Raw genomic sequence first — 24,479 nt, 5'->3', positions numbered from 1 at the left:
AGGGTCTTCTAGGTTGAAATATCTTGCCAACACATAGCTACGTGCCACTTTTCTTTGTTACAACATCAGAAATACCGGCATTTTGTCGTAGGAAGAAAAATGGTATGGCCATTCGGATCAAATGACTCCAACAAGGAAGAGGCCAAGCGGCGCTCCGTCTCATGGACAGATACAATAGCCCGCCTCAGATCAGATTCTTTCGATGCAGCACAGGCATGGGCGCCCATGGTGCTGTTTCCACTAGCAGGCATGGCAGCTCTTCAACTGTACGCAAACTATGTTCGTCGGATACCAGGGGCAGCATATGTGCGCCCCAACTTCTTCCGAAACAGAAGCATCTATGGTCGGGTTACCAGCGTCGGTGATGGAGACAACTTCCATCTGTTCCACACTCCAGGTGGTCGTTATATGGGATGGGGCTGGCTAAGGAAAATCCCCGAAGCTCGCAAGGACCTAAAAGACCGGACGGTATGTGAACTGTCGCAGATTGCCCATGCCCCCATACTAACAAGGCTGAATCAAAGATCCCGATCCGCATCGCTGGTGTTGACGCTCCGGAATGCGCCCACTTCGGGAAGCCAGCACAACCTCATTCAGCCGAGGCCCTCGCATGGCTAAGAAAGTACCTTCTCAAACGCAACGTTAGAGCATACGTCTGGAGAAAAGACCAGTACGACCGAATTGTTGCGACAGTGTACACGCGACGGTGGCTGTTTCGAAGGGACGTAGGTCTTGAGATGATCAAGGCTGGTATAGCGACGACGTACGAAGCTAAGCAGGGGGCGGAGTTTGGTGGAAGACAGAAAATGTACGAAGACGCTGAGGCTAAAGCCAAGCAGAATCGAAAGGGAATGTGGTCTGGCAAGGCCAAATATTTCGAGAGCCCAAGAGCTTACAAGACAAGGTGGGCTGGAACTGACAAAACCGGCACTTGAAGATACCGAATATGGTTGACGACTATGGTAAAACAACGGCATGGATCAGGTTGCATTAGAGAGATATCCCAGCATGAATCGAGAACGGATCAAGAATTTCAAAGACCAAGGCTGCTATTGTACTGATACCAAGCAAGGTACAGTACATCATGGAGCCTATTACAGCATTCCGTATTGTGATCTATTTTAGGCATTATAAGTTTATCATACCAAGATTGAGGTTTAGTTTGAGTCCTATCAATAAATACATGCACAGACTGCTTGATAGGCCTCGATTGTCTTGGAGATGGAGCCCAGCTGCCCTTGCATCAACCATGAATGCATCAATTATGACGGGATTGATCTGAGTCAATTAATGTCTGACACGTTGGTGGGCATGGACATGGGTATACACGTTCAGTGCCAGAGGCGGTTACGTTGCAAAATGCTAGAAGGGATTTGCCAACACGATCCATAGTGGTTTCAGAAGACCTCGAGTTTTGCGTTGGTGATGTAAAACGCGAGCTAACGCGGCCACAGGCAGGGACGAAGAAGGATGGTTTTGTTGTAAGAGATGTTCTCGAAGCCGTGATCTATAGATCCGAGTAGATGGACTGACATTCGCTACCAGCATAAAGTCGTTGCTACGGTGAGTTATGCCTCGTATAGCAGTGTCGTGTGTACCTATGTTGGTAGCTTGCAAGCATATCCATGTGCCTCTAGCCCCTGTGTGCCTAATCATGCAAGGTCTACCTACCTGCATAGTACAAAATAATCAAATTTTCATTTATTAATATATTACTCTGTAAGCACCAGAAGCAAACATTCCATACTTCCAGCTGGACCAACCTGGTTGCCATTCGGTTATCAATGCAAAATACAAACCACCAAAACCCTATTATTCAGAGACAAAGAAGAGTAACAACCCACAACAGGCTGTGATGCCACAACTAAAAACCCCTGCCTTACCCCCAACCTCCTGAGTTTTTAGCGCAGCATAGTCTAAAAAATGATTAGGCAGGTGGCAGCACCAAAAATGAGCTTGCACTGCCGAGTTTTATTGTCTGAGCTGATCGCCTAAACTTTAGCCTTGGTGGCTTCCAAGCCACGCACGACTTGGACATGGGTATGAAGGGGATCAGCAGTCAGACAGGTAAGTTAAAAGAATAGCAAACATTCGTAATGATACATATCATGAGAGATGTTGTACTCGACAATTCTTGAATGGAAGTTATATACTGCAATGATCGCATGATTTGAAGCACCTAAGACGTATAATTGTATGGATTTTATGAATTTTATGCAGTCGAGTTGGCAATTGCTTCTGTAGCTGTTTCCCAGCAAGCTCACAGAGTCACAGTGGACTGCAGAAGGAAGCTCCACTCTCCCCCTGGAGCCCCCAGTCAAGTCAAGCCAAGCCAAAGCATCGACAGGAAACAACTCTTCCCTCCCGGTCTCTCCTAATTCTCACCTCATTCTCCGTGATAATTCTTAGAGCTGTCGTGAGAGAGGAGGATCCTAACCTTTGCATTATTGCAAACTGTCACTCGTTATACTCGTCTCTTCTCGTCTTTTTTCTTCTTTTTCTCTACTGTTTGTTTCCCGTCAGCACTACCAGTGTGCTGTACATAATTTACACCGCCCACGTCAACTCGACAACACTTGAATACCAACTTCCGCTCAGCCTCAACTGGTTGGTACTCGGTATTCGCACTCATTAATACCGCGTTCTTTTCTTATCTCGGTTCTACTGCCCTTTCGTCAATCTGCAGCGACCCGGACCTCCCAGCCATCCTATACAGCCTGACTGCATTCCAGCGGTTGTCGACCTGGAGACACGACATCTGTCCCTCAATCTTTAATCGAATAAGTTACCCAGACGCGTGCCTCGGAGACAAGCAACCCACCCCGCACTTTAAACGCGGCAGAACACGAAAGAAAGATCATCACCCAGCAAATAATCGCATGTTGATCTATTAGAAGATTGTTGTCACCAACGAGATTGCTTGATACGAGGACGAAGCTCGCCGATAATCAAACTCTGGGCTGCAACTCTCAAGCTCATTGGGTGTTGGATTGATTAAGGTGGCGCCGTTGCACGACTTCCGTTACTGCACTACGTACCTCCGTCGTACATCTTGAAACCACGGTACGCTTATTTTCTCCTTATTTCTTGACGGCTACAGAAGACTTTTTTGATTGTTGCGTTTGCACAACTGAAATCCATTGATGCACTCTGTTTGTTTCTTCCACCCTCCTCGTTGCGACGCTGTTATTTCGGTTGCTGCTTGACTATTCGTCGCCATCCTACATCCATGCTCAGGTACCGCATTGCAGTAAGATAGGAGTCTAACCAAGTCGGGCTAGTGGCCAGACACTGGAAAATCCAATGCACGTCTAGAGAACGGACATCGCCATCGCTAGCAATTTCCCACATACATGCTACGGTAGCACCGCTTGCCGCTCAACTTGCATCCTACAAACCACGATTTCCAATTTCAATTGCGCACGTTCGATGATTTTTTTAATAAGCGATTTTCACAGCGACAAATCTCACGAATTATTCGAATCAAAGTCCACGATCTTTTCCTGCGTTTACATCTAGCCGGCTTTCTCTAATACACCTCAATCCACTTCGCTCCCGCCTCAACCGTTAAGAAACGCGATTGATCGCCCTTGATATGTCCCATAGTCGATCCTGAGATGCACGCGCGACCTGAATCATTCTCGACGACACTCATCAGATCTGGCTTTACTGCGCCGCGACACACGTTAGCGACATCGATTACATCGACAGCAAGCGAAAACTCACAGTTATGCAATTATCTCTTCAACGGCGTGGCCCATCGGCGCGCCAACGCCATGGCCTAGGTCCCGTTCTAGGTTCCAGCCTTGTGGCTTTAGCAGCTCTGGCGCCTTTTACACAAGCCATCACCTTCAACTCAGTACCATCACCGAATTTGGACTTCTCAAATTTAGGCAGGATCGGCATAGTCGGAGATTTCGATGGAATTTCACTTTACGAATATGAGGGGCAGAATGAGAGCCCCCGTAACTCTAATGGCAGCGAGTCACTTCTAGCTCAACTGCCCAACGGTGCCTTCACCTCAATATTATCTAGCGATGCCTCGATACGAGCCATGTGCTCATTCCAACTCAGTAACGGAGAAATGCAGGGAGTGGTAATAGGCGGTAATTTCACGAGCTTGGACGGCACACAATCGAAGGCAGTCGCACTATTCAACCCCAACACGACCAAAATCACACCTCTGGACGGAATCGAAGGCGAGGTCAACGCTGTGTATTGCGACCAGGAACGAGACGCGGTCTACGTGGGTGGTAATTTTAAGGGCGCCAACTCCACCAACGCGATCGCATGGGTCGGTACAGACGGATGGACAAACCTGCCGTTTGCTGGCTTCAACGGTCCTGTGAAGGCTATCACGAAAGCTTCTAACGGGCACATCATCTTCGGTGGCACTTTTACAGGTTTAGGAAACTCGAGCGCCCCAAACGAATCCATCAGCCAGGTTATCAATCTCTCGACGGCAAACATCACCGATGACAATGGTTCAGGAACTGACCCCCAAGATATTGTCTGTCCTGGATCTTCGTCAAGCCCTTGGTTGTTGCAAGACAGTACGCCTGGCTATTGGGAAGCCGCTTTCTCCTTCGGCTTCGAGCCCACCAAACTCAGACTCAAAAACACCCGCCAGGATGGCCGCGGCACCAAGACCTTTCGCTTCGTCGCTTACCCTATCGACGGAATTATGAACCTAACGTATGTCGACCCAGAGAGCGGTAATAACGTTACCTGCACTAGCGAGTGCCCTCTTCTTGACAACGATGAATACCAAGATTTCACGTTTGTGAACCGTGTTGGCATGAATCGATTCCGCCTTGCTGTTTCTGAGTGGTACGGCAACGGCGGTGGGTTGGAGGCTATCGAGTTATATCAGAGCGACATCTATGCTTACGCTATCTCTGACTTCAACGAGCCGAAATGCGGCGGGGTCAAGAACCCTTCCTCGGCTACTCACACTGGGCCTTGGACGGTTTCTCCATCTTTGGAGAGCAGTTCTGAGTACCTGGTTACTGAGCTTAATAACGATTACGATCCCGAATCTATCTCCGTCACGTTCTACCCCAACATCATGGAATCTGGCAATTATTCTGTGAACATTTACACCCCAGGTTGTCGAGCCGACGATACCTGCGACTCAAGAGGTCGTGTTAACATCACAGGCATTATGTCAGGCGACGATGGCAAGGATACTAACTTTACTTCACAACTATTCCAAACGAACTACTTCGACAAATACGACCAGATTTATTTCGGATATATTGAGAAGAGTTCTGCATCTTTCAAACCTTCTGTGACCCTTCGCCCGGTTGGTGGTCAAGAAATTGACCCCTTGACCATTGTTGCACAGAGGGTCGAATTCACTCTTACCAATTCTACTGGTGGTCTCAATGGTCTTTTCGACTTCGACCCTGAACAAGCCGTTGTCAACACGTCAAGCCTTACAAACTCACCAATCAACAAACTCGGTGCCAGCTTCGACAGAAGCTCCGGCGTATCTGTTCTTGTTACTGATAGCAACACCACTTACGTCGGCGGCAACTTCACCTCAAAGGATCACGACAACATTCTCGCTATTATCGAAAATGACGATGTCAAGGAGCCTGGTGGTGGCCTCAATGGTGAAGTTTTTGCCATGTACCTTAACGACACGCAGCTCTATGTTGGAGGAGACTTCTCCAACACCGACAATGGCCCTGTCACAGGTCTGGACAACGTCGCCGTGTACGACACCAAGGAGGACAAATGGAGCCCACTGGGAGCTGGCGTAGACGGCCCCGTGAAATACGCTGTGCCATTGATGGTCAACATCACCGCGGATACGCCCGAATTAGTGATTGCCTTCACTGGTAGCTTCTCTTCGTGCAACGCTTTCGATGACTATAGTTCCATTTCAGTGGACGGCTTCGCCATCTGGGTGGCTTCCAAGGGCAACTGGTTACAGAATCTCGACAGCAACTACCCTGCTTTTGGTGGCTCACTCACGGCCGCTGTTCTTGACATTCCTATGGACGGAGGATCTCTATACGCCGGTGCTCTTTCGTCCGCCCAGCTCGGCGCAGGCGGCGCTGCCACACTCTCAGATGAGGGTCTCGGCCAATTTCCTCTCAATATCCGCACTTCCACGTCTGACTCTAAGTCTTCGTCGTTAAGTCGTCGGGATGTAACTTCATTCGATAAGAACACCACTGGCGTGGTAACCGGCATTTTCTATGATGATAACGACTACAACATCACTGTCCTCGCAGGTCATTTCACTACTGAGTCGACTAAGGGCGAGAAAATCCAGAACATCGCCCTTCTCGAGGACGATACCGTGACTGGACTCGGATCTGATATTTCCAACAGTTCCACTTTCGTCGCTCTTGCTGTTCGCGATGGAATCTTGTTTGCGGGCGGCGATATCAGTGGCACCATTGACGGGACTGATATTCGCGGTCTTGTCTCCTACAATCTTGAATCGAAGTCATTCAACTCACAGCCTGCTTCTGTTTCGGGCGCCAATGGTACCGTTGCAGCTATTGCCGTTCGTCCCGGTGACTCTGGCGATGTCTATGTTGGCGGCTCGTTTGAGACTGCTGGTGCTTTGGATTGTCCTGGTCTTTGCACCTACAACGTGAACTCTGGACAGTGGAACCGCCCAGGCAGTCAACTCGAGGGAACCGTCTTCAGCTTGTTGTGGATGAGCAAGAACCAACTTGTTGTCGGTGGTGATCTCCGTGGCAATGGCTCGAGCCAGCGTTATCTCTCAAGTTGGGATGCCAATGCGGAATCTTGGTCCAACTTTCCCGGTTCTGAAGACATTCCCGGTCCTATCTCAGTTATCTCTCCTGGATCCAGCGATTATCAACAGCTTTGGGTGGCTGGTACTTCTAGTAAGGATGACTCTGTCTTTGTCATGAAGTACGATGGCGAAAAATGGCATACCGTTAAGCCCTCCTTGCCATCGGACACCATCATCCGTGGCCTGCAGGTGTTTTCCGTCACAGAAGATCACGGAGACGCCGACCTGCTGGATAAAGATCAGGTCTTGATGTTAACAGGCTCCATCGACATTCCTGACTTTGGGGTCGCTTCGGCAGCTCTCTTCAACGGCACAGCATATCAACCGTATGCAATGACGATAAAGGCGGGTGATGGTCCAGGTACCATTGCCAGTATCTTTTCTCAAAGGGACAGTTTCTTCAAAGAAGGTAAGCTTCCTGCTCTGTGTTATATATCTATATGATGGATACTAATATCATGTTCAGAGAAGCACATGGCTTTGGGCTTCGTTGTTCTTATCGGCCTTGCCATCGCACTTGGCCTGATGCTTCTTCTTGTCCTCTGTGGTATCATTCTCGATCGTATCCGCAAGAAGCGCGAGGGCTACGTCCCTGCGCCTACTTCGATGTACGACCGAGGCAGCGGAATGCGACACATCCCGCCTCATGAACTACTCGAGTCTCTTGGCCACGGTCGAGGCGGTGCACCACCTCGCGTCTAGAGAAAGAAAAAAGATACCTAGTCTTTTAAGATGTCGTCGTTTTTAGCAAGCTACATGCATATCTGGTTTGATACCTTTGGCGTTTTGGAAAGGTTTACGGGATTATTTTCGGACCATAGAGGTCCCCTGCTATTTTCGAAAAGGGGGATCACACACTGAGATCCTTGTTTGAGCATATGGACTCTGGCTTTATGGGCCGAGGATGCATTGTTCAATGGCTTCAGCTTGACACTATACCCCTACTTCGGCTGGATCCTGCAGAGGGCATCCCCAATCTTCCGACACCAGCTTCCCCCATACCTCATTACTTATTTCACTCCCATTTCTCTTTTTTCACTTCATGAGGTCATGACCCAACATCGGTTAATGTCTACCTGCCTTTTTTTTTCTTTTCTTCACCGTCTGTGCATAGATGCCTTTGTTTGTGGAGACATGCTTTTCGTTGTCTCCTCTCGCTGTACATTACATTAGTCAAAGCGGTCTACGCCTTGAAGACTTGTGAGGACTCGGGGCCTTGTGCCAACGATCCTCCTTGATAGTTCGTTTCCATGAAGGGATTGGGAGGAAGAATCTGAGTCATTTGGAGGGGTTGTGATGATCATATGAGCGGCTCCGGTTGTGGTGATTCAGTCGATAGGGTTGTAGTTAGAAAAGGCTATCTAGCACCGACCGAGCTGACAAGATAATCCGTTCACCTACTGGTAGTTTAATCTGAGTGGTGATTGTTTCTCATACATTCCTTGATATGTGACATCGTGCAAGGACCCTTATTACTTGGTGACCCTTTCACCAAGTTCGCCAAATAGACCCTTATGCTGTTAGCAGCGCGCTCCTTTGGTGGGACTGGATAGACGCGCGATGCTACCATAGCATCTGAGTCCTCGACACTTGTTTTTATCAGCCCATATTCGAGTTGGGCCTTGACTTTGCGGGTATCGAGAGTCCGAACCCCCTCCGATTGGGACACTGATGTCGTGAGAATGGGGTAGCAAACTTGTATTAGTCTGCAGTTTCTCGTCTATGGCCTTGGACGGAGAACACACCCTCCGGAGGGAAAAAGAAGGCAGAGTGGACTCACTAGACATTCGGCAGTTGGATATCGTCGGGCAGGCCTAATGCACGGTTGACAGTGGCTACGAGGTTGCCCTTGCTCAAGCACGTTTCAACTGGTAAACTTCGATGCTGACTTCCATGACCAGATGTTGGCATCAGCTGAACTCTGAACAATGGACGCTTGTTTCGGAATGTCCTCGGATGCAAGGCTCTTCCTCGTATGCAAACACACTGGAAACTTGACACGATATCCGTGGGTCGTATCGCAACGTCACAGGTTAGTTGCCATCACCGTGAACGTGACATCAATCAATTCGCTCAGCTTACCCTACAACAATCCATCCATGGGGTCATGATCGAGATAGTTTCCACTGTCATAAGACTGTCTCAAAACCAAGAGACAACGGATAAGGAGGCGATCCAATTGCAATGGTATTTACGTCACACGATATCAAACAGTTGTCTTTTCCTATGTCTCTCTACTGGCGTATGAGACTGGAGCTTTGGTGGTCAAAAGGCTGGGCTACTATAACATGCTCGACAAAGAAGCCTTGATAATACTATCCACTGTCACAGCTGAGCAGCACGCCCTGGAAACTGTGTGATGAATGCCAAGAAAACTTTGTGTCTACGTGCTGAGTGGATCGGATCAGGGTTATTACGATACTGCACAATATTGCATCTAGTCGCTGTGTTCTCTATTGTTTTGGACAATCATCGCGACGTCGCTGATTGATTACTACTGTGTAAGCAATTGCATCACATATGCGGTTCTATGCTTCCGATTATCGCGTAAGAGAATAGAAAACTGCCACAAAGAATAGTCTTGCGCTGTCCTGTTTGCGGGTATTGGTTTGGTCCCTAGGCTAGCAAAGCATGGCAGATCGATGACGCTGCAGGCATACCTACCTTATCACCCCGCCGCAGCCCTCTTTTGCTGGTCTGTCACTGTCAACGTCGACTGGAAGGGTGAAGGAAGAGGTCGGTTCCCTGTCAAGCAGGATTCCAAGGGTCATCAACAAGCCAAACCCATTATGCTCCATGACGCAAGGTTTTCTCCTTTCCTCCCCTCTTCGTTTCCAAGCGCCGACCGAAGGCTGCAAGGACGGATGCAGTCCGGTAAACCAACAGAATCACGGGAGAGGCCCTTACCGGCGCCGCCATTGCATCACAGATAGCGCTCAATGGACACCAGTAACGGCAAAAACTGATTTCTTGGGTGAGATCTCGGAAGACAGAGATGTGAGCACAAGGCGGTATAAGGTACCCCAGGAAGACTTGGTGTCGGCGTCTATCACATAAGCCAGCCGGTTGTATTTAATGCCACATCGTCGATGGGCATAGACAATGGCAAGGGCAAATAGACGCGTGAGTTGCAGTGTCATTGATTGCCTTTAGCAACACAGAGGTGTGGGGTACGGATACAAGTTAACAGCACTTAAGATAGTGGTAGAGGTAGAGAAACATACAATACTCACCATCACATTGTAGTTGTACAGCAAAGCTGGCAATCGCTAGCCACTCATATGCGTGGTGCTGGCTTAATACTCTGTATGCGTATTGATTTGACCGAGAACATGGCGTTCCAGGAAAGCTCAAGAGCCGGGGCCAGAGCCAGAGGGAGCGTTCCGTTTGCATGTCTCGGCGACATCGCGGGTGGACTGGCGCCTCGTCTGTCACAAGAACGCCATAATCTGAGCGCTCTTCCAAGAGGACGGCAGAGCAAGCACCCCTGAGGAAGTTTGCAAGAGTCAAGAGAAGGATGCTAGAGCAACACAACATGACAAGGCCGTAGCACTAGCTCGGATTGCGCCTTGGTGGAAGGTGCGACTCAAGCCTCAAGTGCGGTCCGTGTTATCAAGCCAATGCAAATGATTCAACAGGAAAAAATGACTGGTCCTCTTAGACTACATTTTAGACTGTCAACATGTACCGGGGTAAACAATGGGGGAGCAGTGGAACCCCGGCACTGAGTCGGTAGCGCGCTTCTGCTTGTGCCTCTGCCTCTCAGGGAAGTGACTGACTTGTCTGAGGCAGACAAGACAAGGCGGGAGGCGCGCAGGGGTTGGTCAAGTACCGCGACCGTGTGCTCAAAGACGAGCTAAGGCAAATTGAATGGAGCTTGGCAGAGCAAAAGATCCTTCAGACCCCAGTAGCAACAGGAATCTCCCATCCTGGCACTAGGCCTGGCAAAACCTTGTTGGGACTGGACTGATGGCTGGGGACTCTTGAGAGTCTCCCCTCGTACGGACCAACCTGTCCAATGTCGTGTACAATACGTGATGGCTTCAAGAGTTTGGCCCAGCTAGCCAGCCTTGCCCATGCATGCCTTTCATGTCACTGACTACATCAGCTGAAGGTCCCTTATTTTTGCTTCTCCTTCGTTTCTTGGTGACCCTGCTCCGGTGGCGCCAAGTGCTTGCCCATTTGGGTTACGTTTAAGTTGCTGAGCCGCTAAAGAAAACAACGTTGCGTCTGCAGTTGCAGTCTAAATGCACTGCAAGTCTGTATTTGCATCGTTTGAATGGAGCCGTTCATACTAGACGAGCTAGACCGTGAGGCTACCAGGGGCATTGTCTTGGAATGTATGTACAGAGTACGGATACTGCTGGTACGGATGCAGTATGTACATACACATCCAAACCTCGATGAGACAAGTGATATAATGCGTGATCTCAGTGTCGTTCTGCTTTGACCGTGATCAAATCCACCGTCAGTGTTACAAATTTTCATACCGAGTACTTGGGAACCCCTCTGCCATGCCATGGCCCCGCCTTGGAGTCAAGGTTCATGTTCGACAATACACAGTACTGGAGCCGGGTGGCCATGGTCTTGGTACATAGCATGCATACTCCGTAGTTGAGCACCCTTTCCGTTTCTCAGATGGATAGGACAGCGGGCGTGAGAATGCGCACGGTCGCCAGGGACTTCTTCCCCTCGCCCAGCTGCTTTGTGGAAATAGGAGCCACTCTTGATATCTCTTCTAATTGAGTGGTAGTTTAGAATTGCCGCGTCAGCTGAACCGCAGTGGTTAAATTGAGCCCTGGCTTTTGAGATCCGCGAAAAACCCAACCGGGTCTCTGTTCTTCAGGGACCTGTCTTGTCTTTTTCATGACCCGCTATCGGGATGCCAAAAACGATCATTGTCTCCACGACATGCCTGGCCCGGCTCCTGTTTTGACTCGTGCCTGTGCTATGCTTTTTTCCTTCCGTGGCGCCGGCTTTGCTGTCTCCCGAGCTGCTAATTGCACGCCAAATGCACTGGCTACCGTTCGCCCCGCCGCCATGTCTGTCTAGTCAGTGCAGACACTGTTTTGTGAATCCATTGTCCAATTGCCTGTCTTGTCACTGAGTTACTCCGGACGCACCGGCCGAGACGACTGATGAGCCTGCACAGACACAGAGGGGCTCTGCTCTGTGCTTAGCCAGACGTATATTGCACTCAAACTCAACCCACTGACATCACAGGGCTCCTCTTGAGTTGCATGGGACCAGTTGTAATACTAAACTCGTGGTGACAGGGCGGGAGTTGCGGAATTGATCCCTTGCAGCTATCTCCTCAAAAAATTGTACTGATTGTCACCAGGAGTTGGCCTTGGCGGCGCATCAAATGGTCCCCAAATACCGGGGAAGATGTGCATCGTTCCTCAGTCAGGTAACTCTTGAGATCCAGTTTACTATAGTACTGCACAATGTTGTAATTTGTACCCAGCAGATCGGTTCATGGAACATTGGTTCTGAAGATCACCGCCGCACCGGTGCCCTCAACACGTGTCGCGTGGATTGAGCATCAGTTCCTCAACCATTGCCGTGGGTTTGTCAAGACCAACAGAGCAAGATCTACGTATGACAATCTGGGGTGATCAAATGTTGCGAAGTTGTTCAAGGTTGCCAATGTTTGGTATGTGTTAGTGCTGTTCCGTTTCAAATGGTGTGTCAATACTAGCTTGATTCTCGTTGCATGCCCTCAATCCAACATGTTGGCTGAAATAAGTAATTTGCTATTGTATGAGAACCATGGGGGTAATATTCAAATACTGCGGATTTTGATATTAGAGTCGTAAGATGCGATACAGCAAACCACGATCAAGCCCTAGCGCGGGATCCCATTATCATACAGGCACGTATGCTAAACACTGCTGCTTGGACGGTCGGGCTGTTTACGTCAGAACGAGTGAAGTTGTATCTGTGCTGAAAGGGGTTCCAACTGAGTCTGGGGAAACAAGCACTCTGGAAACATTGTAACCTTTCAGACCAGCGCCACCGGCTCTTCTTTCGCTGTAATATCAAGAGAATCCACTTGTTAATCTTGAAGACGAGATGAGGCTTGGTGAGAAACACTTCATTAGATAGGAAGTCGAACTTGGAAAAGAAGATATTGACAGGCGCGCCGTCTAGGTTGCATTCACCGGGACATTTCAGGCGGGTTGGGGAATGCTGGTAGAGTCTGAGACATGCCCCTGCGACAAGGCCGTCCCTGAGTGGTTTTATCGTGTCTTTATTGGAACAACGTACCCACATCGCTCAATTTTTCTGACCCTTTCCAATCTTGAGGAGCAACAAGTGATGGAAGGCACGAACAGTGGTAGTTTTCGGACATTCCGATCTCTGCAACCCAAGCAGGGAGCTGCTTGTCTGTACGAACAATCTCAGCTTCTAGAAAGCATCGGGATGTGCAACCTCGTGAAACTATGACCCAATTGAGTGTGATCATACGTGGGACGTCTGTATCGGTTGATAGCCCCATGATGATCGACAGGTCGTCAATCTCGGGTATCAGGACGAACTAGTTAGTGGTGAGCAACATGTGTAATTTGATACCTGTGCAGAGACCTTTGTTTTTGATGCGTGAAGCAATTTGGTTTTGCGGTCTGTCAATGTTCGTGCTTCTAGCAACGTACAGAGAGAGCGAAGGCGGCCTCCTGTAAACGCATGCTAAAAAGCCAGTTGGTGTGTCTAAAAGCCGGATCGACATTCGAGCTTGACGCTTGTCTACAATAGCGTCGGCATCGCTCACAACGTGCAGCTTCAATGCCGGAGAGTAATGATGATCGCAAGATCTGGGAGATAACCACAATCAAAACATTACTAGGGTCCCTTGTGTAAAATATGTTTCAAGCATCCCCTTTCGGTCTACCCTTTTTTCAATCGGGAATAGCTGACAAGCCTAGCTCGAATCTCTAGGAAAATCAGGCCGGGGCTGTCTTCTTAGTGGCCTGTAGGAGGCTCGGCCGCACTCCGCGTGAGGTATTGACAGGCTGCTACGATCAAAACAACAGCCATCAAGGTACCTGAAGGAGAGCACGCCTCTCTGATGAATCACTCTCGATTGCGCTTCTTAGTGATTTGATTCTGCAACAGCGAACTCAATAGACGCCGCATTTGCTTTTGGCGGATACTCACTGGTTCAGCAGGTATCAGGCGAACCGTATCCGTAGTCGCATGTGTGGAATTGGTTAAAACTTCCCCTTAAATCCGGCGGCTCTGAGTGGCGTTGAATAGTGTTGGAGTTTCTTTTTGCTTTCCAACGTGGGTGGCGGCTCAACTGCTATTACCATTGTTGAACGCACACCAAGTCGCTCAGACAGGTATACATATGGCACACAAGCACAGTATCAGACCGTGAAAGCAAAACGACTGGACCAAGTGACGAGTGTGAAGTGTTATTGGTAGTGTCATTGGCCAGTACCTGCAGCCAAGAGGGAATTACAAATAATTAGTTCGTAGCGGTCTGCGACGGCTGGTCCGACTACGTCCTGGCCCCTATCAAGTCCGTTGCATACCTGGAGTAACTTCCTGGTGGCCTTTTGCATTTCCCATGCTTGGTCACATCAGATTCACGGTCCCAGACAGTGAGGTGTTATTTCCGGAGCGGGTCGTCAGAAAGGGAGGGTTGTCTTTGTTGATGACTGGCTGTGCTCCCAAGAACCCATGTCAGTCGGGCGCCACTCCCATCATTACTACAGTGAACGGGCGGGTCTAGCGTATGCACTTACTTTTGCTTTGGTGCCTTAGCAGCGCAAGAATGAATGAGGGCCGCTGGAGGGAGAGAGGACGCAGAAAAACGTATACATGTAGAATGGCATTGAAGGTACCATGCGAGCGAGTAATAGATAGTTTGACGATGGCCAATGTTATGAGGTGAAGAAGACAGCAAAGGAAGAAAAAAAAAAACTATTATATATGTAGTGCCTACCAGGTAAGTAGAGATCTTGTGGAAAGATCTATCCCCACACAGTGTCTATTGGTTGCAGTATTGGAGGGGTTCTTCCTACCTGCCAAAACAGGGGAAAGAACGAGCAAGGGCACAGTGCATCCATCACAACGACAGTTGCACTGAATCAACAGGAAGTCGCTCTCAACAATGGATCCAACAAGCACACACACACACAAACCTCTTCCCCCTACAACTATAATACATGTCACAGCAACCGTGCTTCATTTTGCGATAAGACATTCTTTGCTTCTATCTCAGACGCCGTTCCCTCATGTGGAGGCTGCAGCGAACTAGCAGAGGGTCCGTTCATGATGGGGGAGTCCAAGCACGGGGCGTGGCTAAATATACTAAAATTTACAGTACCAATCTCAAGCATCAAAATTGAACTGCCATTGGCAAGTCAGAAGGACACAAGAAATCAAACTGCTGACATCAACCTACATGCCAAAGTGACCGATACGGCACCTCTGCACCATCTTCGCAACCTACTGGGTGTTGGATCTTTGCAGCGAAACCGGCGGCAGGCAAGGGTTTCAACCCTGGACTAGTCGTCTAGGCACAGTTAACAATTATCCGCCCTCATCGGATACTACACCAAGAGCAGAGGCGGGCGTCGGGCATATATGTGCAATACTCTGCAGTATCCCACGAGGGCTTTAAGGACCGCTCTATGCAACTGAACTTGGCAGGTGGGAATGTAGGGGGACATTTTTTTTTAAAGCTTCATAGTTGGGCAACAACGCCGACTCGCAAATGCGCGCAGTTATGGCATCACTGCAACACCATTTTGGGGGCACAGGGTGACTCTGCGTGCCTTGCTCTAATGACAGTGACGCTGTCCCACCTCTTCTCTGGAGCATGATGACGGCGACGCCAAAAGGTTCCCAGGGTCCTGAGGTTTGTTCTGACCTTGAACGGTCTTGTCAGGTATTAGTAGGTTTTGTGCTATTCCCCTCACGAAAGCGCCCATATCTATCACCTTTCAAGAGGGGACACAACGTCAGTCGGCTGCCATGTTGTCCCAGGCTATCCTGGACGTCTGATGTCAATATTAGTTAGTCACCATCCACTCTCCCCCATGGCATAGGCAATGTAAATATCGATGGGCAATGCAATGCGATGGCATGTATGCCTCTGTTGGCCTGGTCCCCCCCCCTTTAGCGTCGTCTCTAAAGGCTGTTTCAATTCCTTCACCGTCTTGCGTTCCCAGCGTTTCTTGTCTCGTTTCTGAGTTCCACCCACACTTAGTGGTAATGCTTCCTGACGTACCTTACGTCAGGGCTCTCATGGGTAGACACCCATCCGCGACAGGGGCGCCTTGTGGCCGACGCCTCCCGATGAGCCTGGCGACTTTTAGCTTTTGTCGAGGTATCTGGTACGTCTCTGAACTCCTCTTCTCACCCTTGGCATTGCTTGTTGACCTATGATCCCTGCCTGTCCCCCCATGACCAAGCGCACGACTCGACAACACCCACTGCAAGAGTCCACTCAGAGAGAAGCTCGTTGCAATCAATTCCCACAGCACTAAACAAGCTTAGCATCCCTCGATGTGCTGCCGTTGAGTGGCTTGAAAGACCCCTCGATTCCCACCCGCCGCCCGCGTCGCAACAAGTCATCTACAGGCACGCTTCCTTCTGGCTTGACCAGACCCTGCATAATCCCGCCCTGTCTGCTGTCCACCTCAATTCCCAGTCCAGGACGTACTCTCCTACCTTGTCTTTCATCTCAGACCCTCCACATCAGTGGCGTTCGTTCGTGGACCAGGCAGCCCTTGAATAGCGGGGGTCCCTTTGCAAACTGCCGTCCGTAGCCTTACCCACCTCCAACTCTGTTGTCTGCTCTGCCTTCAGCTCAGAATACAACCACCCCTCTCCCTACATGTCCTGGGCCTGCCTGTAATGGCCAGTGCGTACCCCATAATTCTACCTGTCTGCCATCATCGCACCCCCTTTCAGAGAACGTGTTGGCGTTGTCAAGTGTTATGTACTTTTTTAGTTGAGACTGGAGGATTCACTGCCGGCCTGGTCTTATTCGGGCTTCCAAAACATGACTATTTGAGCTTCAAAATCCTACATTCACAACCCATTATGGACCACGGTGACGCTATCACGCCTATCTCTCTTTCCTTACACTCGCGATGAGGGACCTTTTCAAGATTTCTTGACTAGAATCTATCCATAAAGTCGCTGATCTCTTCAGCGCTGGGCACCGCGGACGCTACTATCTGGATGCCGTGGGCTGTCTGTCAAGTCGAGTTGTGGATTGAGAGACTGTCTCCATCATCTTATGCAGCCCACTACACCCCTGGTTTGCTATTTGGCTGCTTGGTCCTACGACCCTACCTCATCGCACCAACCCTGTCGCCTCAGCCATTGCGAAAAGACGTCGGCCTGCCGATCACCTAGACCAGAGTCGTCACACCTTTTTTCCTTCAGAGAGACGGGGGAACTCCACTCTCCTCCCGGCGCCCAGCCCGTTCCAGACTCTGTTGATTCTTATGGATTTCCTTCTACCCACTCTACCAGTTCTTCCATCTCTTCAAGTGGCAACTTCAGCTCGTACTACGGCGACTCTGTCTCTGATTACTCCACCGCTGGCTCTGACATTGAGTCTGTCTCTTCAAGGACTCTGCCTCGACCTCAGGGCTTGATGAGCTCCCAGATCCCCCCTGCTCCCCAGTCCATGATGGGGCAGTTCAGCTCCAAGGTGTCTTCCAGTACTCAAAAGAAGCACAAGTGCAAGGTTTGCGACAAGCGATTCACTCGTCCTAGCTCGCTGCAAACTCACATGTATAGCCACACTGGCGAGAAGCGTACGTACAATGTCCTTGAAATCGATCTGATATTCCATGTACTGACAATTCATAGCTTTTGCCTGCGAGGTTGAAGGCTGTGGTCGACATTTCTCTGTAGTTTCCAACCTCCGCCGACACCGAAAGGTTCACCGCGGGGATGCACGCTCAGAGGCAGGCTCAGAGGACCATCACTCGGACTAAAACGACATCAACTTGCAAGTTGAGCGATTCAGCATTTTCAATTTTTGAGCTACGACTGTCGAAGAATGGCTCTCGACGACCTGGCGATAAGACAACAGTCTAATCGACCGACATTATTTACATTTAATCGTCCTGTTTTTATCATCTGCAAACATTATTGCAACACGGCTTAGCGCGGCATAGAGAAATGGGCCAGAAAAGGAAGAGGAATCATGGATTTGGAGCAAAGGCGAGGAGCTGGGGTGTATACGATTCGAGTCTATCGCTTACGGTGCATTGGGTCTTATTCGTACCCACCATCTCAGGTTTTTTATGATATTGGGTCTTTTGGGATGGGAATAGGCGGAGTGCTGGACCGACCTACCGATACCCTTCCACACGGCGTTTATGGAGTTGACTACGTTTGTGGTCCTATTATTCTGCATGTTCAGGCACGCGCTGCCTTGCGTTCTACTTCGAAGCGATCGCTTATGTCCATATTTCAGGACAATGTTGACATTACCTCGGCGAGGGTACTCTTTGAGTTAGATGAGAGAGGGTGTCAGAGGCATTACGAATGGATCTGAGGAGGATTGTACTATTAGTTTCACATTTATGGTCACGATATACCCGTTTCGAATCATGCGCGACAGGTCTGTTGAGAAAGCGCCAGGGCCCGAACGGTGCAGTGCAACAGGCATGGGTGTTGACTAGATCCGGGTACGACAACGAAGATGATGAGAAGGTCCATAGAAAGAGGTAGAGAGGTTAAGCAGTCTCGCAAGAATTAAACTTAAACTTGAGATTGAACCACAACATTTTCCTCTCAAACGTTACAATATGCTTGAAGTGCTTGACTAATAACTAACTGGTACCTGAAAACTAGATGAGGAACTTATTTCTATACAGCATGATGGGCAATTGACACAATCCCATGTATCTCAAGTGAATGGCAGGATACTGTTTTGGGAAATGCCATGACTCGAACTATCTACAGTATTGGTAGTGGGCAGCGAAAGCAAAAAATGCAAAGCACATATAGTAAAGGGGCAAGACAATAAGCGCGGAGGCGGCTGAATGGTCTTCCACTCCCCTCCTTCTTGTTGAATAACTTAGGCACCACCTCGTGCTATGTAAGATAGCCGCACAATGCCTACTACTGTATGTACGACCCTGGCAACTCTGACACCGTCGAGCCAAGCAGGGCATCACAGGACAGGGCAGGGCGGATTTACCGAGGAAACTCAATTACAGATTTCAAAATCAACGTCTAACTAATAATGATACTCTTCTGCACGATAAGGAGATCGGGAGGATGCAGACAGCATTTGAGACACAGACGCGTAATGCAACCCCTATTCCATCCATGCAAGTGGAAAAAGAAGTGTAAAGCTGTCCATGTACGCAAAAGGAGCTTGGGTACTCTGCGTATTGCGATTAATTTTGCAGGGCGGACAGGAACAATTGGACGGTTCTCTGAAGGCCCCCCCCCCTTTGCAAGTCGCAAGGTCGTGTGTTATTGCTCGTAGATCATGACCGAGAATAGCAGAAACCGGCGTTTCAAGTTGTGTCCATCCCTGCCCCAAGAGGTATCGCCATCGAGTCGGGCGGCATTGTCAAGACCGGACAAGCTTTGTGGGGGTGGAAAGGGAGGAAATGGTGTTTATAGATTAACTTTGAGGTACGATTGGGTTGGAGGGTCCTTGGTCGATGTCTGCCTATGTATCTACCTATCTACCTAGTAGGTATGGTATCCTTTCCATTGGTCTTGCGGTATCGCAGGTGACATGGTACATCCGGAGGGTTTGATCCCATGGAGGGCTTTTTTTCTGAGAGAAGTTTGTCTGGTTGGTATCAGATCCGAGTTGAGCCTCGGCCGGTTTGCAGCCGGGAATGAGATGAAATGAGATTAGAGGCTTGGGGGTTCGAAAGTAGATGGCGTGCTAATATTGAATAAGGACTAGCTTGCGAGTGGAGTGGGCTGTGGTGTTGGTTTTGGTTTTGGTGTTATTACGGCACGTATTGAGAGAAGGAAAAGAACAAGACGACGAAGACTACTAGAAGGTTTTGACTAAAGGATCAACACGAGATGAATTGGTAGCTGCTTATGGCCGTGGCATCCATACGGCTTTGATTAATTCTCGAACTAGACAATAAGCTGACTCTTGTCTTCCAGAAAGTTTTATCATCTCCAGTCTCGAAAATCTAATATCTCCTAGCTCAGGTAGGTAGGTACAGTACATACATGGGCATCGAGATGGGGCTTTCTAGTGGAGTATAATGGGAAATGCCTATCTTCCATTTGCTGGGATCCGAATCTCTGTTTGCGCTTTAATTCCGCATGCTCATTTGAATTCCCTCCGGTGTCTAATCCATCCTTGTACTCTTTAGAGGTGTTCTGATTGGTGGTCACTTACATCTGCACTGCAACTGTAAGGCCATCCCTGCGACTGTACAGTACTTGCAGTAGGTATTGTCTTATTGTAAAGTACTAAGTCTCATCTTTCTGTTGGTTCAAATTCGATCTCTGGGCAAGCCACAATTTTACAGAACGGATGGATCTCTGTTGAGCTTATGCTTTTACGTACCGTGCTATCAAGGGTTGTCGTATTGTGAGAGAAAAATGGAGGATTCGGAAACCGCACTTGAAAATGCCATATCAGAAGGGGTTGTTTTTATTACACTTAGCACCTATTATGCATATCTTGGGCTGCCGAGTCAAGCGCCATCCAACGGTACCGTTTTTTATCGTTTGCCTTGGCCTGCACAGTTGGGAGGTTCCCTCCACTTTGCGTCTAAGTTACTCCATCTGAGCATGTCCACGTTGGGCAACTCAACTCTGTGGCAAAAAGGACGCGTCCTTGCCTGGCGCGAATACATACATACACATACACACATGCGGATAGTACAGCATTCATTGCGACAGCGGAGACTGGGAGCCGAAATAGACGAGAGGAGAAGAAGGGGGGCTGCGGTGCGGTGCAGTGCTTTGTTGTGCCATGCCACGACTCAACTTGACTTGACTCTGTGATATGACGTTTGTCGTGACTGAGATGTCAGTGCCCGGTCACGGAACTCACGAGATCCGGCACCGTGCTGGTGGATTCACGGTCTGAGACTGGTCAAGTTGTGAGACGGTGCACTTGTAGGAAGATGACAGAGGCTCCGGGGCAGTGCAAAAGGCTCTATTTACAGGCGATCACGTACCTTACTGTACAAGTGTACATGGAGTACATGCCTTTGCTCAGGACCCTTGAGGCGAATTCCCCGTGTCATGGTCGAAAACTCAGTATTTGGAGTACATCTGTAAATTTGGGTACGATTATCAAAGTCACACACTTCCAATATTGCCCCCTTTTAGTCGCACACAGCCTGAACCACTGACCGCCCGGCTACATACTACTTATCTATCGCCCCTAGCTTTTGCCTCACACAGGCGCGTGGCTACTGTATTTGGTCAGCCGAAAGCCAAAAGGAAACACACGTCGGCATGCAGCATTCGTAAAGATCCTGGATTAATTAGAGGGATTTAAACGTGACGATAATAATGACGGCGTCAAGGGCGGAAGTATGACGTCGACGGAGAAATTAGGCTCCTCATCCGCGTTTGAGATGCTGTCACGGACGCTCATGTCTTTGGCAAGAAGCGCCGCGATGGGATCTTCAGGGTCCTGCTTCTTAGGGGGCTAGTACTATAACGGCTTGGGGTATTGTGAAGGCTGCCAGGTCAAAAAGAGAAAGAAAAAGAGCAATCAGAAAAGATGGACAGGGGTAGGCTGTCGATTTCTTTGCTAAGTTTCTACGGCGTGGAGACAGGTTATGTTGGAGAGATTGCAAGATGTCAAATTTCATCAATTGAGCTGAGAGAGATAGAAAGAGAGAAAAACAGAGGGTCGAGGTGTCACTGCAGAAATGGAGACGATTTGATGGGGCGTGGAGAAGCGTTGTAAGTAAAAAAGACTTAAGGCCTTAGCACACAAGTTAGTAGAAGCGAACTTGTTTGCCCCTTCTTTTGAATGTCGCTCCAGACGTGAAAACAAAGTGACAAAATACTTGGTAATAGATATGCTCTTTGTTTGTAAATGATGAAATAAATGGCCAATTGTGTCTTACTTGGGTAGACCGAGTATGAAGCCATACCGCGTTGAAACACCTGATATCATCCTTTTGGGTGGATACATAGTTACTTTTCCCGTGTGCTTGAGTTGAGTTGGGGCCAGGAAAAAAAAGTGCAGGGACGTACTGAATCTACCTACCTGCGTTCAGCAACATGGGTTTCCTATCTTTACGACTCGTGTAAATCCACAATAGATTGCAATTGGAGTTTACTAGGTACGGCAAGCTTCACAAGGTTGTTTTGTTTCTGTTTCTACAAACTCCCATAGGCTCGCACAGTCCATGTGTCACTCCTTCTCATTTTCAGTTCAGGTCTTGCCAAAGTGAAAAACCGTTTTTCGAAAACGGGTCCCTGACGTCAGAGGCTATCGGTAGGGTCCCCCGGCTCCGTTGCTGCAAAGACCCGGCCGAGCTCCACCTGGTCGACGTCATCGATGAGCTTGTTGCTCGTTGCCGCAGATGGCCGAATAGGGATAAGCGCTGTACGCTACAATTTTTTGCTTTGATGTGGGGGAAGGGAAGGGTGGGGGTGTATTTTCAAATGTGTGGGGCAGGAGTGATCGTAGAGAGCAAGTACACGGTACATGGCAGGGGAGGCTGGCGGGTTTAATTTATTTAGTGTCTGATTGATGCCGGGACATGGATAGCTCTGGCTGAACTCGAGCTAGGAGGAAGGTGCTAGGGTACAGTAACCAGCCAGAGTAGAGTAGCGTACGGATAGAGCAGAGCAAAAACATTTAGGTCACTTGAGAAGAACAGTTTACTCCATACTGTAGGCACATTTGGCTAATTGCCCATGTATAAGACAGATCAGTTATTTTCTTATATTCTGTTCTTCACCTGATTGTCGATAGGATTTCCTGTAGGGATTAAATAAACCCACAATCTGAGAAGTGAGGCAATCTGTCCAAGCCTGAGATCAATGCTACCTACTTCTGAGTTTGATATTGCTTTTTTTCTTCCCTATTTCGTTATGCATGCGTGATTCTGTGATCAAACCACCTACTACTCTTGGTCACCCATCGGACTGGATCCCGGCAGAACCACAGCGCCAGTGTGTACTCATGTACCGTCAACCATCCAACACCGCGCTCCTGCAGCCTTGTCCTGAGTATTCAGCACAGTGGTCGTATCCCCTTGTCTGTATCTCAGATATTGGGCACCACTCTAGAAACGAGACCTGATCTAACCAACAACCATGGCTTTCCTCTCTTCCTCTCGAACCAACCAACCCTTGCGGAGAGAGTTCGTTTCGCCACTCTGAGTGAATGCTACCGAATTGAGCAAGAGTCAGCAACATATTGCCTACGTGACACTGTGATACTGTATACATCGTCACTCTCAGCCTTGGTTGAGCAAGGCACATACGGCACCTGTTCTGACTATTGGCGGATGTCAACATAGCCGCATTCCTTTCAGGTACTAAAACCAACGCTATGCTTTCGGGGCTGGGCTAGCAAGCCTCGCCAGGAGCCAATGCCAGCGGAAGGAGCAACAAGGTTGAGACAAGAAACGAAACAAAGAAATTCTATCAATTCTCGTCGCTTGGACTCTGTTTTTTTAGTCCGTAATTATGTTTAGCCTTAGTGGCTGCCTTCGCCTTCTTTGATAGGTGCTTTTGCGTCCTGTGCTTGCCTGCCGTTTCTACCTTTTGAGTTCATTCCACCATTGACAACCTTTACAACTAAGAATTACAGGCTATTCTCAATAGAGCACACCGCAATTGGGCTTTCCTTCCCATTCCTCTCATGGCATTTGCTGAGAATGGCATGACCCACCACTGCATTGCCTTGGCTTGCCTTGGATTTGAATTGCCTTACTTAGGTTGCTTGGAGGAGGTGCTCAACCATCACCTCCTTCCACCTCCTAATTACCTTGTCCCGTCTCATCACCTGATCGGCTTACTAGACTTGGCCTACCAGACCCTCTTTCGGTGACTAAACTAATCGCCTGCTATACACTGTCCTACGGAACATGGTATTCCCTCATCTCGATTTACTCGATTATCCCGGCCTCTAGCCGCGGTGCTCATTTGCTCTCCCGTCTCTGTTACCTTGTCTACTTTACCCTTGGCAGATATTTTACCTCCACATGCACTTGCTGTTCTTCCTCCAGAATGAGTAACACGGCGGGTCAACTTGGTTGCTCTCCCGTCCCAACATCCAACCGATGTGACGTACATCTTGTATGCACAGCGACAATCACAGGAAGCAGTTACTAAAGCGTAATATCCAGCCAAATCCGACCTTCCGGTGCCTTGGCTTGCTTTAACCTCAGCCTTCTGGGGAGATCTACACGTCGCCCCTTCAGTACGGTGATCAGCCGTTGCGGCCGCACATCACAAGCAACTCAAGTTGAAGGCGTTGGTTCAAATGCCGACCCATCACAAGCCATATCGCTCCAGAAGCAAGCCCGACGCGAACGGCTTCTAGGCCCAATATTTTTGTGATGAGAAATCCTCCAGCATAATTCACCTTGCCCTGTCCACTGCATGTCTTACTATACCAGGGGTTAGCAAAAGAACATGAGACCTACGCTTAGGGTATCAGAAGCAAACAGCCCAGGAGCCAGTCTGAGCCTTTACAGAATGACCACAATCTCTCGTCTTTTCTGTGCTTGAGGTCATGTTCTGTCCA

At 49.0% G+C, this 24,479-nt stretch overlaps 5 protein-coding genes across 5 annotated transcripts; 3 read left to right on the top strand and 2 right to left on the bottom strand.

Annotated features, from left to right (window-relative positions):
* Positions 1-99: 99 nt before the first annotated feature.
* Positions 100-935, top strand: FGSG_13052 (uncharacterized protein; the record flags this gene model as incomplete). Its single annotated transcript, XM_011328448.1, has 2 exons — positions 100-468; positions 513-935. The coding sequence occupies 2 exons, from the start codon at positions 100-102 to the stop codon at positions 933-935; spliced, it is 792 nt and encodes a 263-aa protein (XP_011326750.1).
* A 2,294-nt stretch (positions 936-3,229) lies between these two features.
* On the top strand, positions 3,230-7,483 carry FGSG_07053 (uncharacterized protein; the record flags this gene model as incomplete). Its single annotated transcript, XM_011328447.1, has 3 exons — positions 3,230-3,250; positions 3,659-7,190; positions 7,248-7,483. The coding sequence occupies 3 exons, from the start codon at positions 3,230-3,232 to the stop codon at positions 7,481-7,483; spliced, it is 3,789 nt and encodes a 1,262-aa protein (XP_011326749.1).
* A 5,471-nt stretch (positions 7,484-12,954) lies between these two features.
* Positions 12,955-13,470, bottom strand: FGSG_13051 (uncharacterized protein; the record flags this gene model as incomplete). Its single annotated transcript, XM_011328446.1, has 3 exons — positions 12,955-13,013; positions 13,052-13,322; positions 13,438-13,470. 3 exons carry the CDS (start codon positions 13,468-13,470, stop codon positions 12,955-12,957), a joined length of 363 nt encoding a protein of 120 aa, XP_011326748.1.
* A 3,746-nt stretch (positions 13,471-17,216) lies between these two features.
* Positions 17,217-17,748, top strand: FGSG_07052 (uncharacterized protein; the record flags this gene model as incomplete). Its single annotated transcript, XM_011328445.1, has 2 exons — positions 17,217-17,565; positions 17,621-17,748. Coding segments are annotated over 2 exons (477 nt in total), but the record flags the coding sequence as incomplete, so codon positions are not given.
* Positions 17,749-19,806: 2,058 nt separating this feature from the next.
* FGSG_13050 (uncharacterized protein) lies at positions 19,807-20,385 on the bottom strand (the record flags this gene model as incomplete). Its single annotated transcript, XM_011328444.1, is given in 5 exon segments — positions 19,807-19,932; positions 19,973-20,125; positions 20,145-20,177; positions 20,316-20,371; positions 20,373-20,385. Coding segments are annotated over 5 exon segments (381 nt in total).
* Between the last annotated feature and the right edge of the window lie 4,094 nt (positions 20,386-24,479).

The sequence above is a fragment of the Fusarium graminearum genome, chromosome 4 (assembly GCF_000240135.3).
Source record: "Fusarium graminearum PH-1 chromosome 4, whole genome shotgun sequence".
Lineage (NCBI taxonomy): Eukaryota > Fungi > Ascomycota > Sordariomycetes > Hypocreales > Nectriaceae > Fusarium > Fusarium graminearum.
The sequence above is the reverse complement of the archived record's forward strand: the minus strand, read 5'-3'. Positions and strand labels throughout refer to the sequence as shown.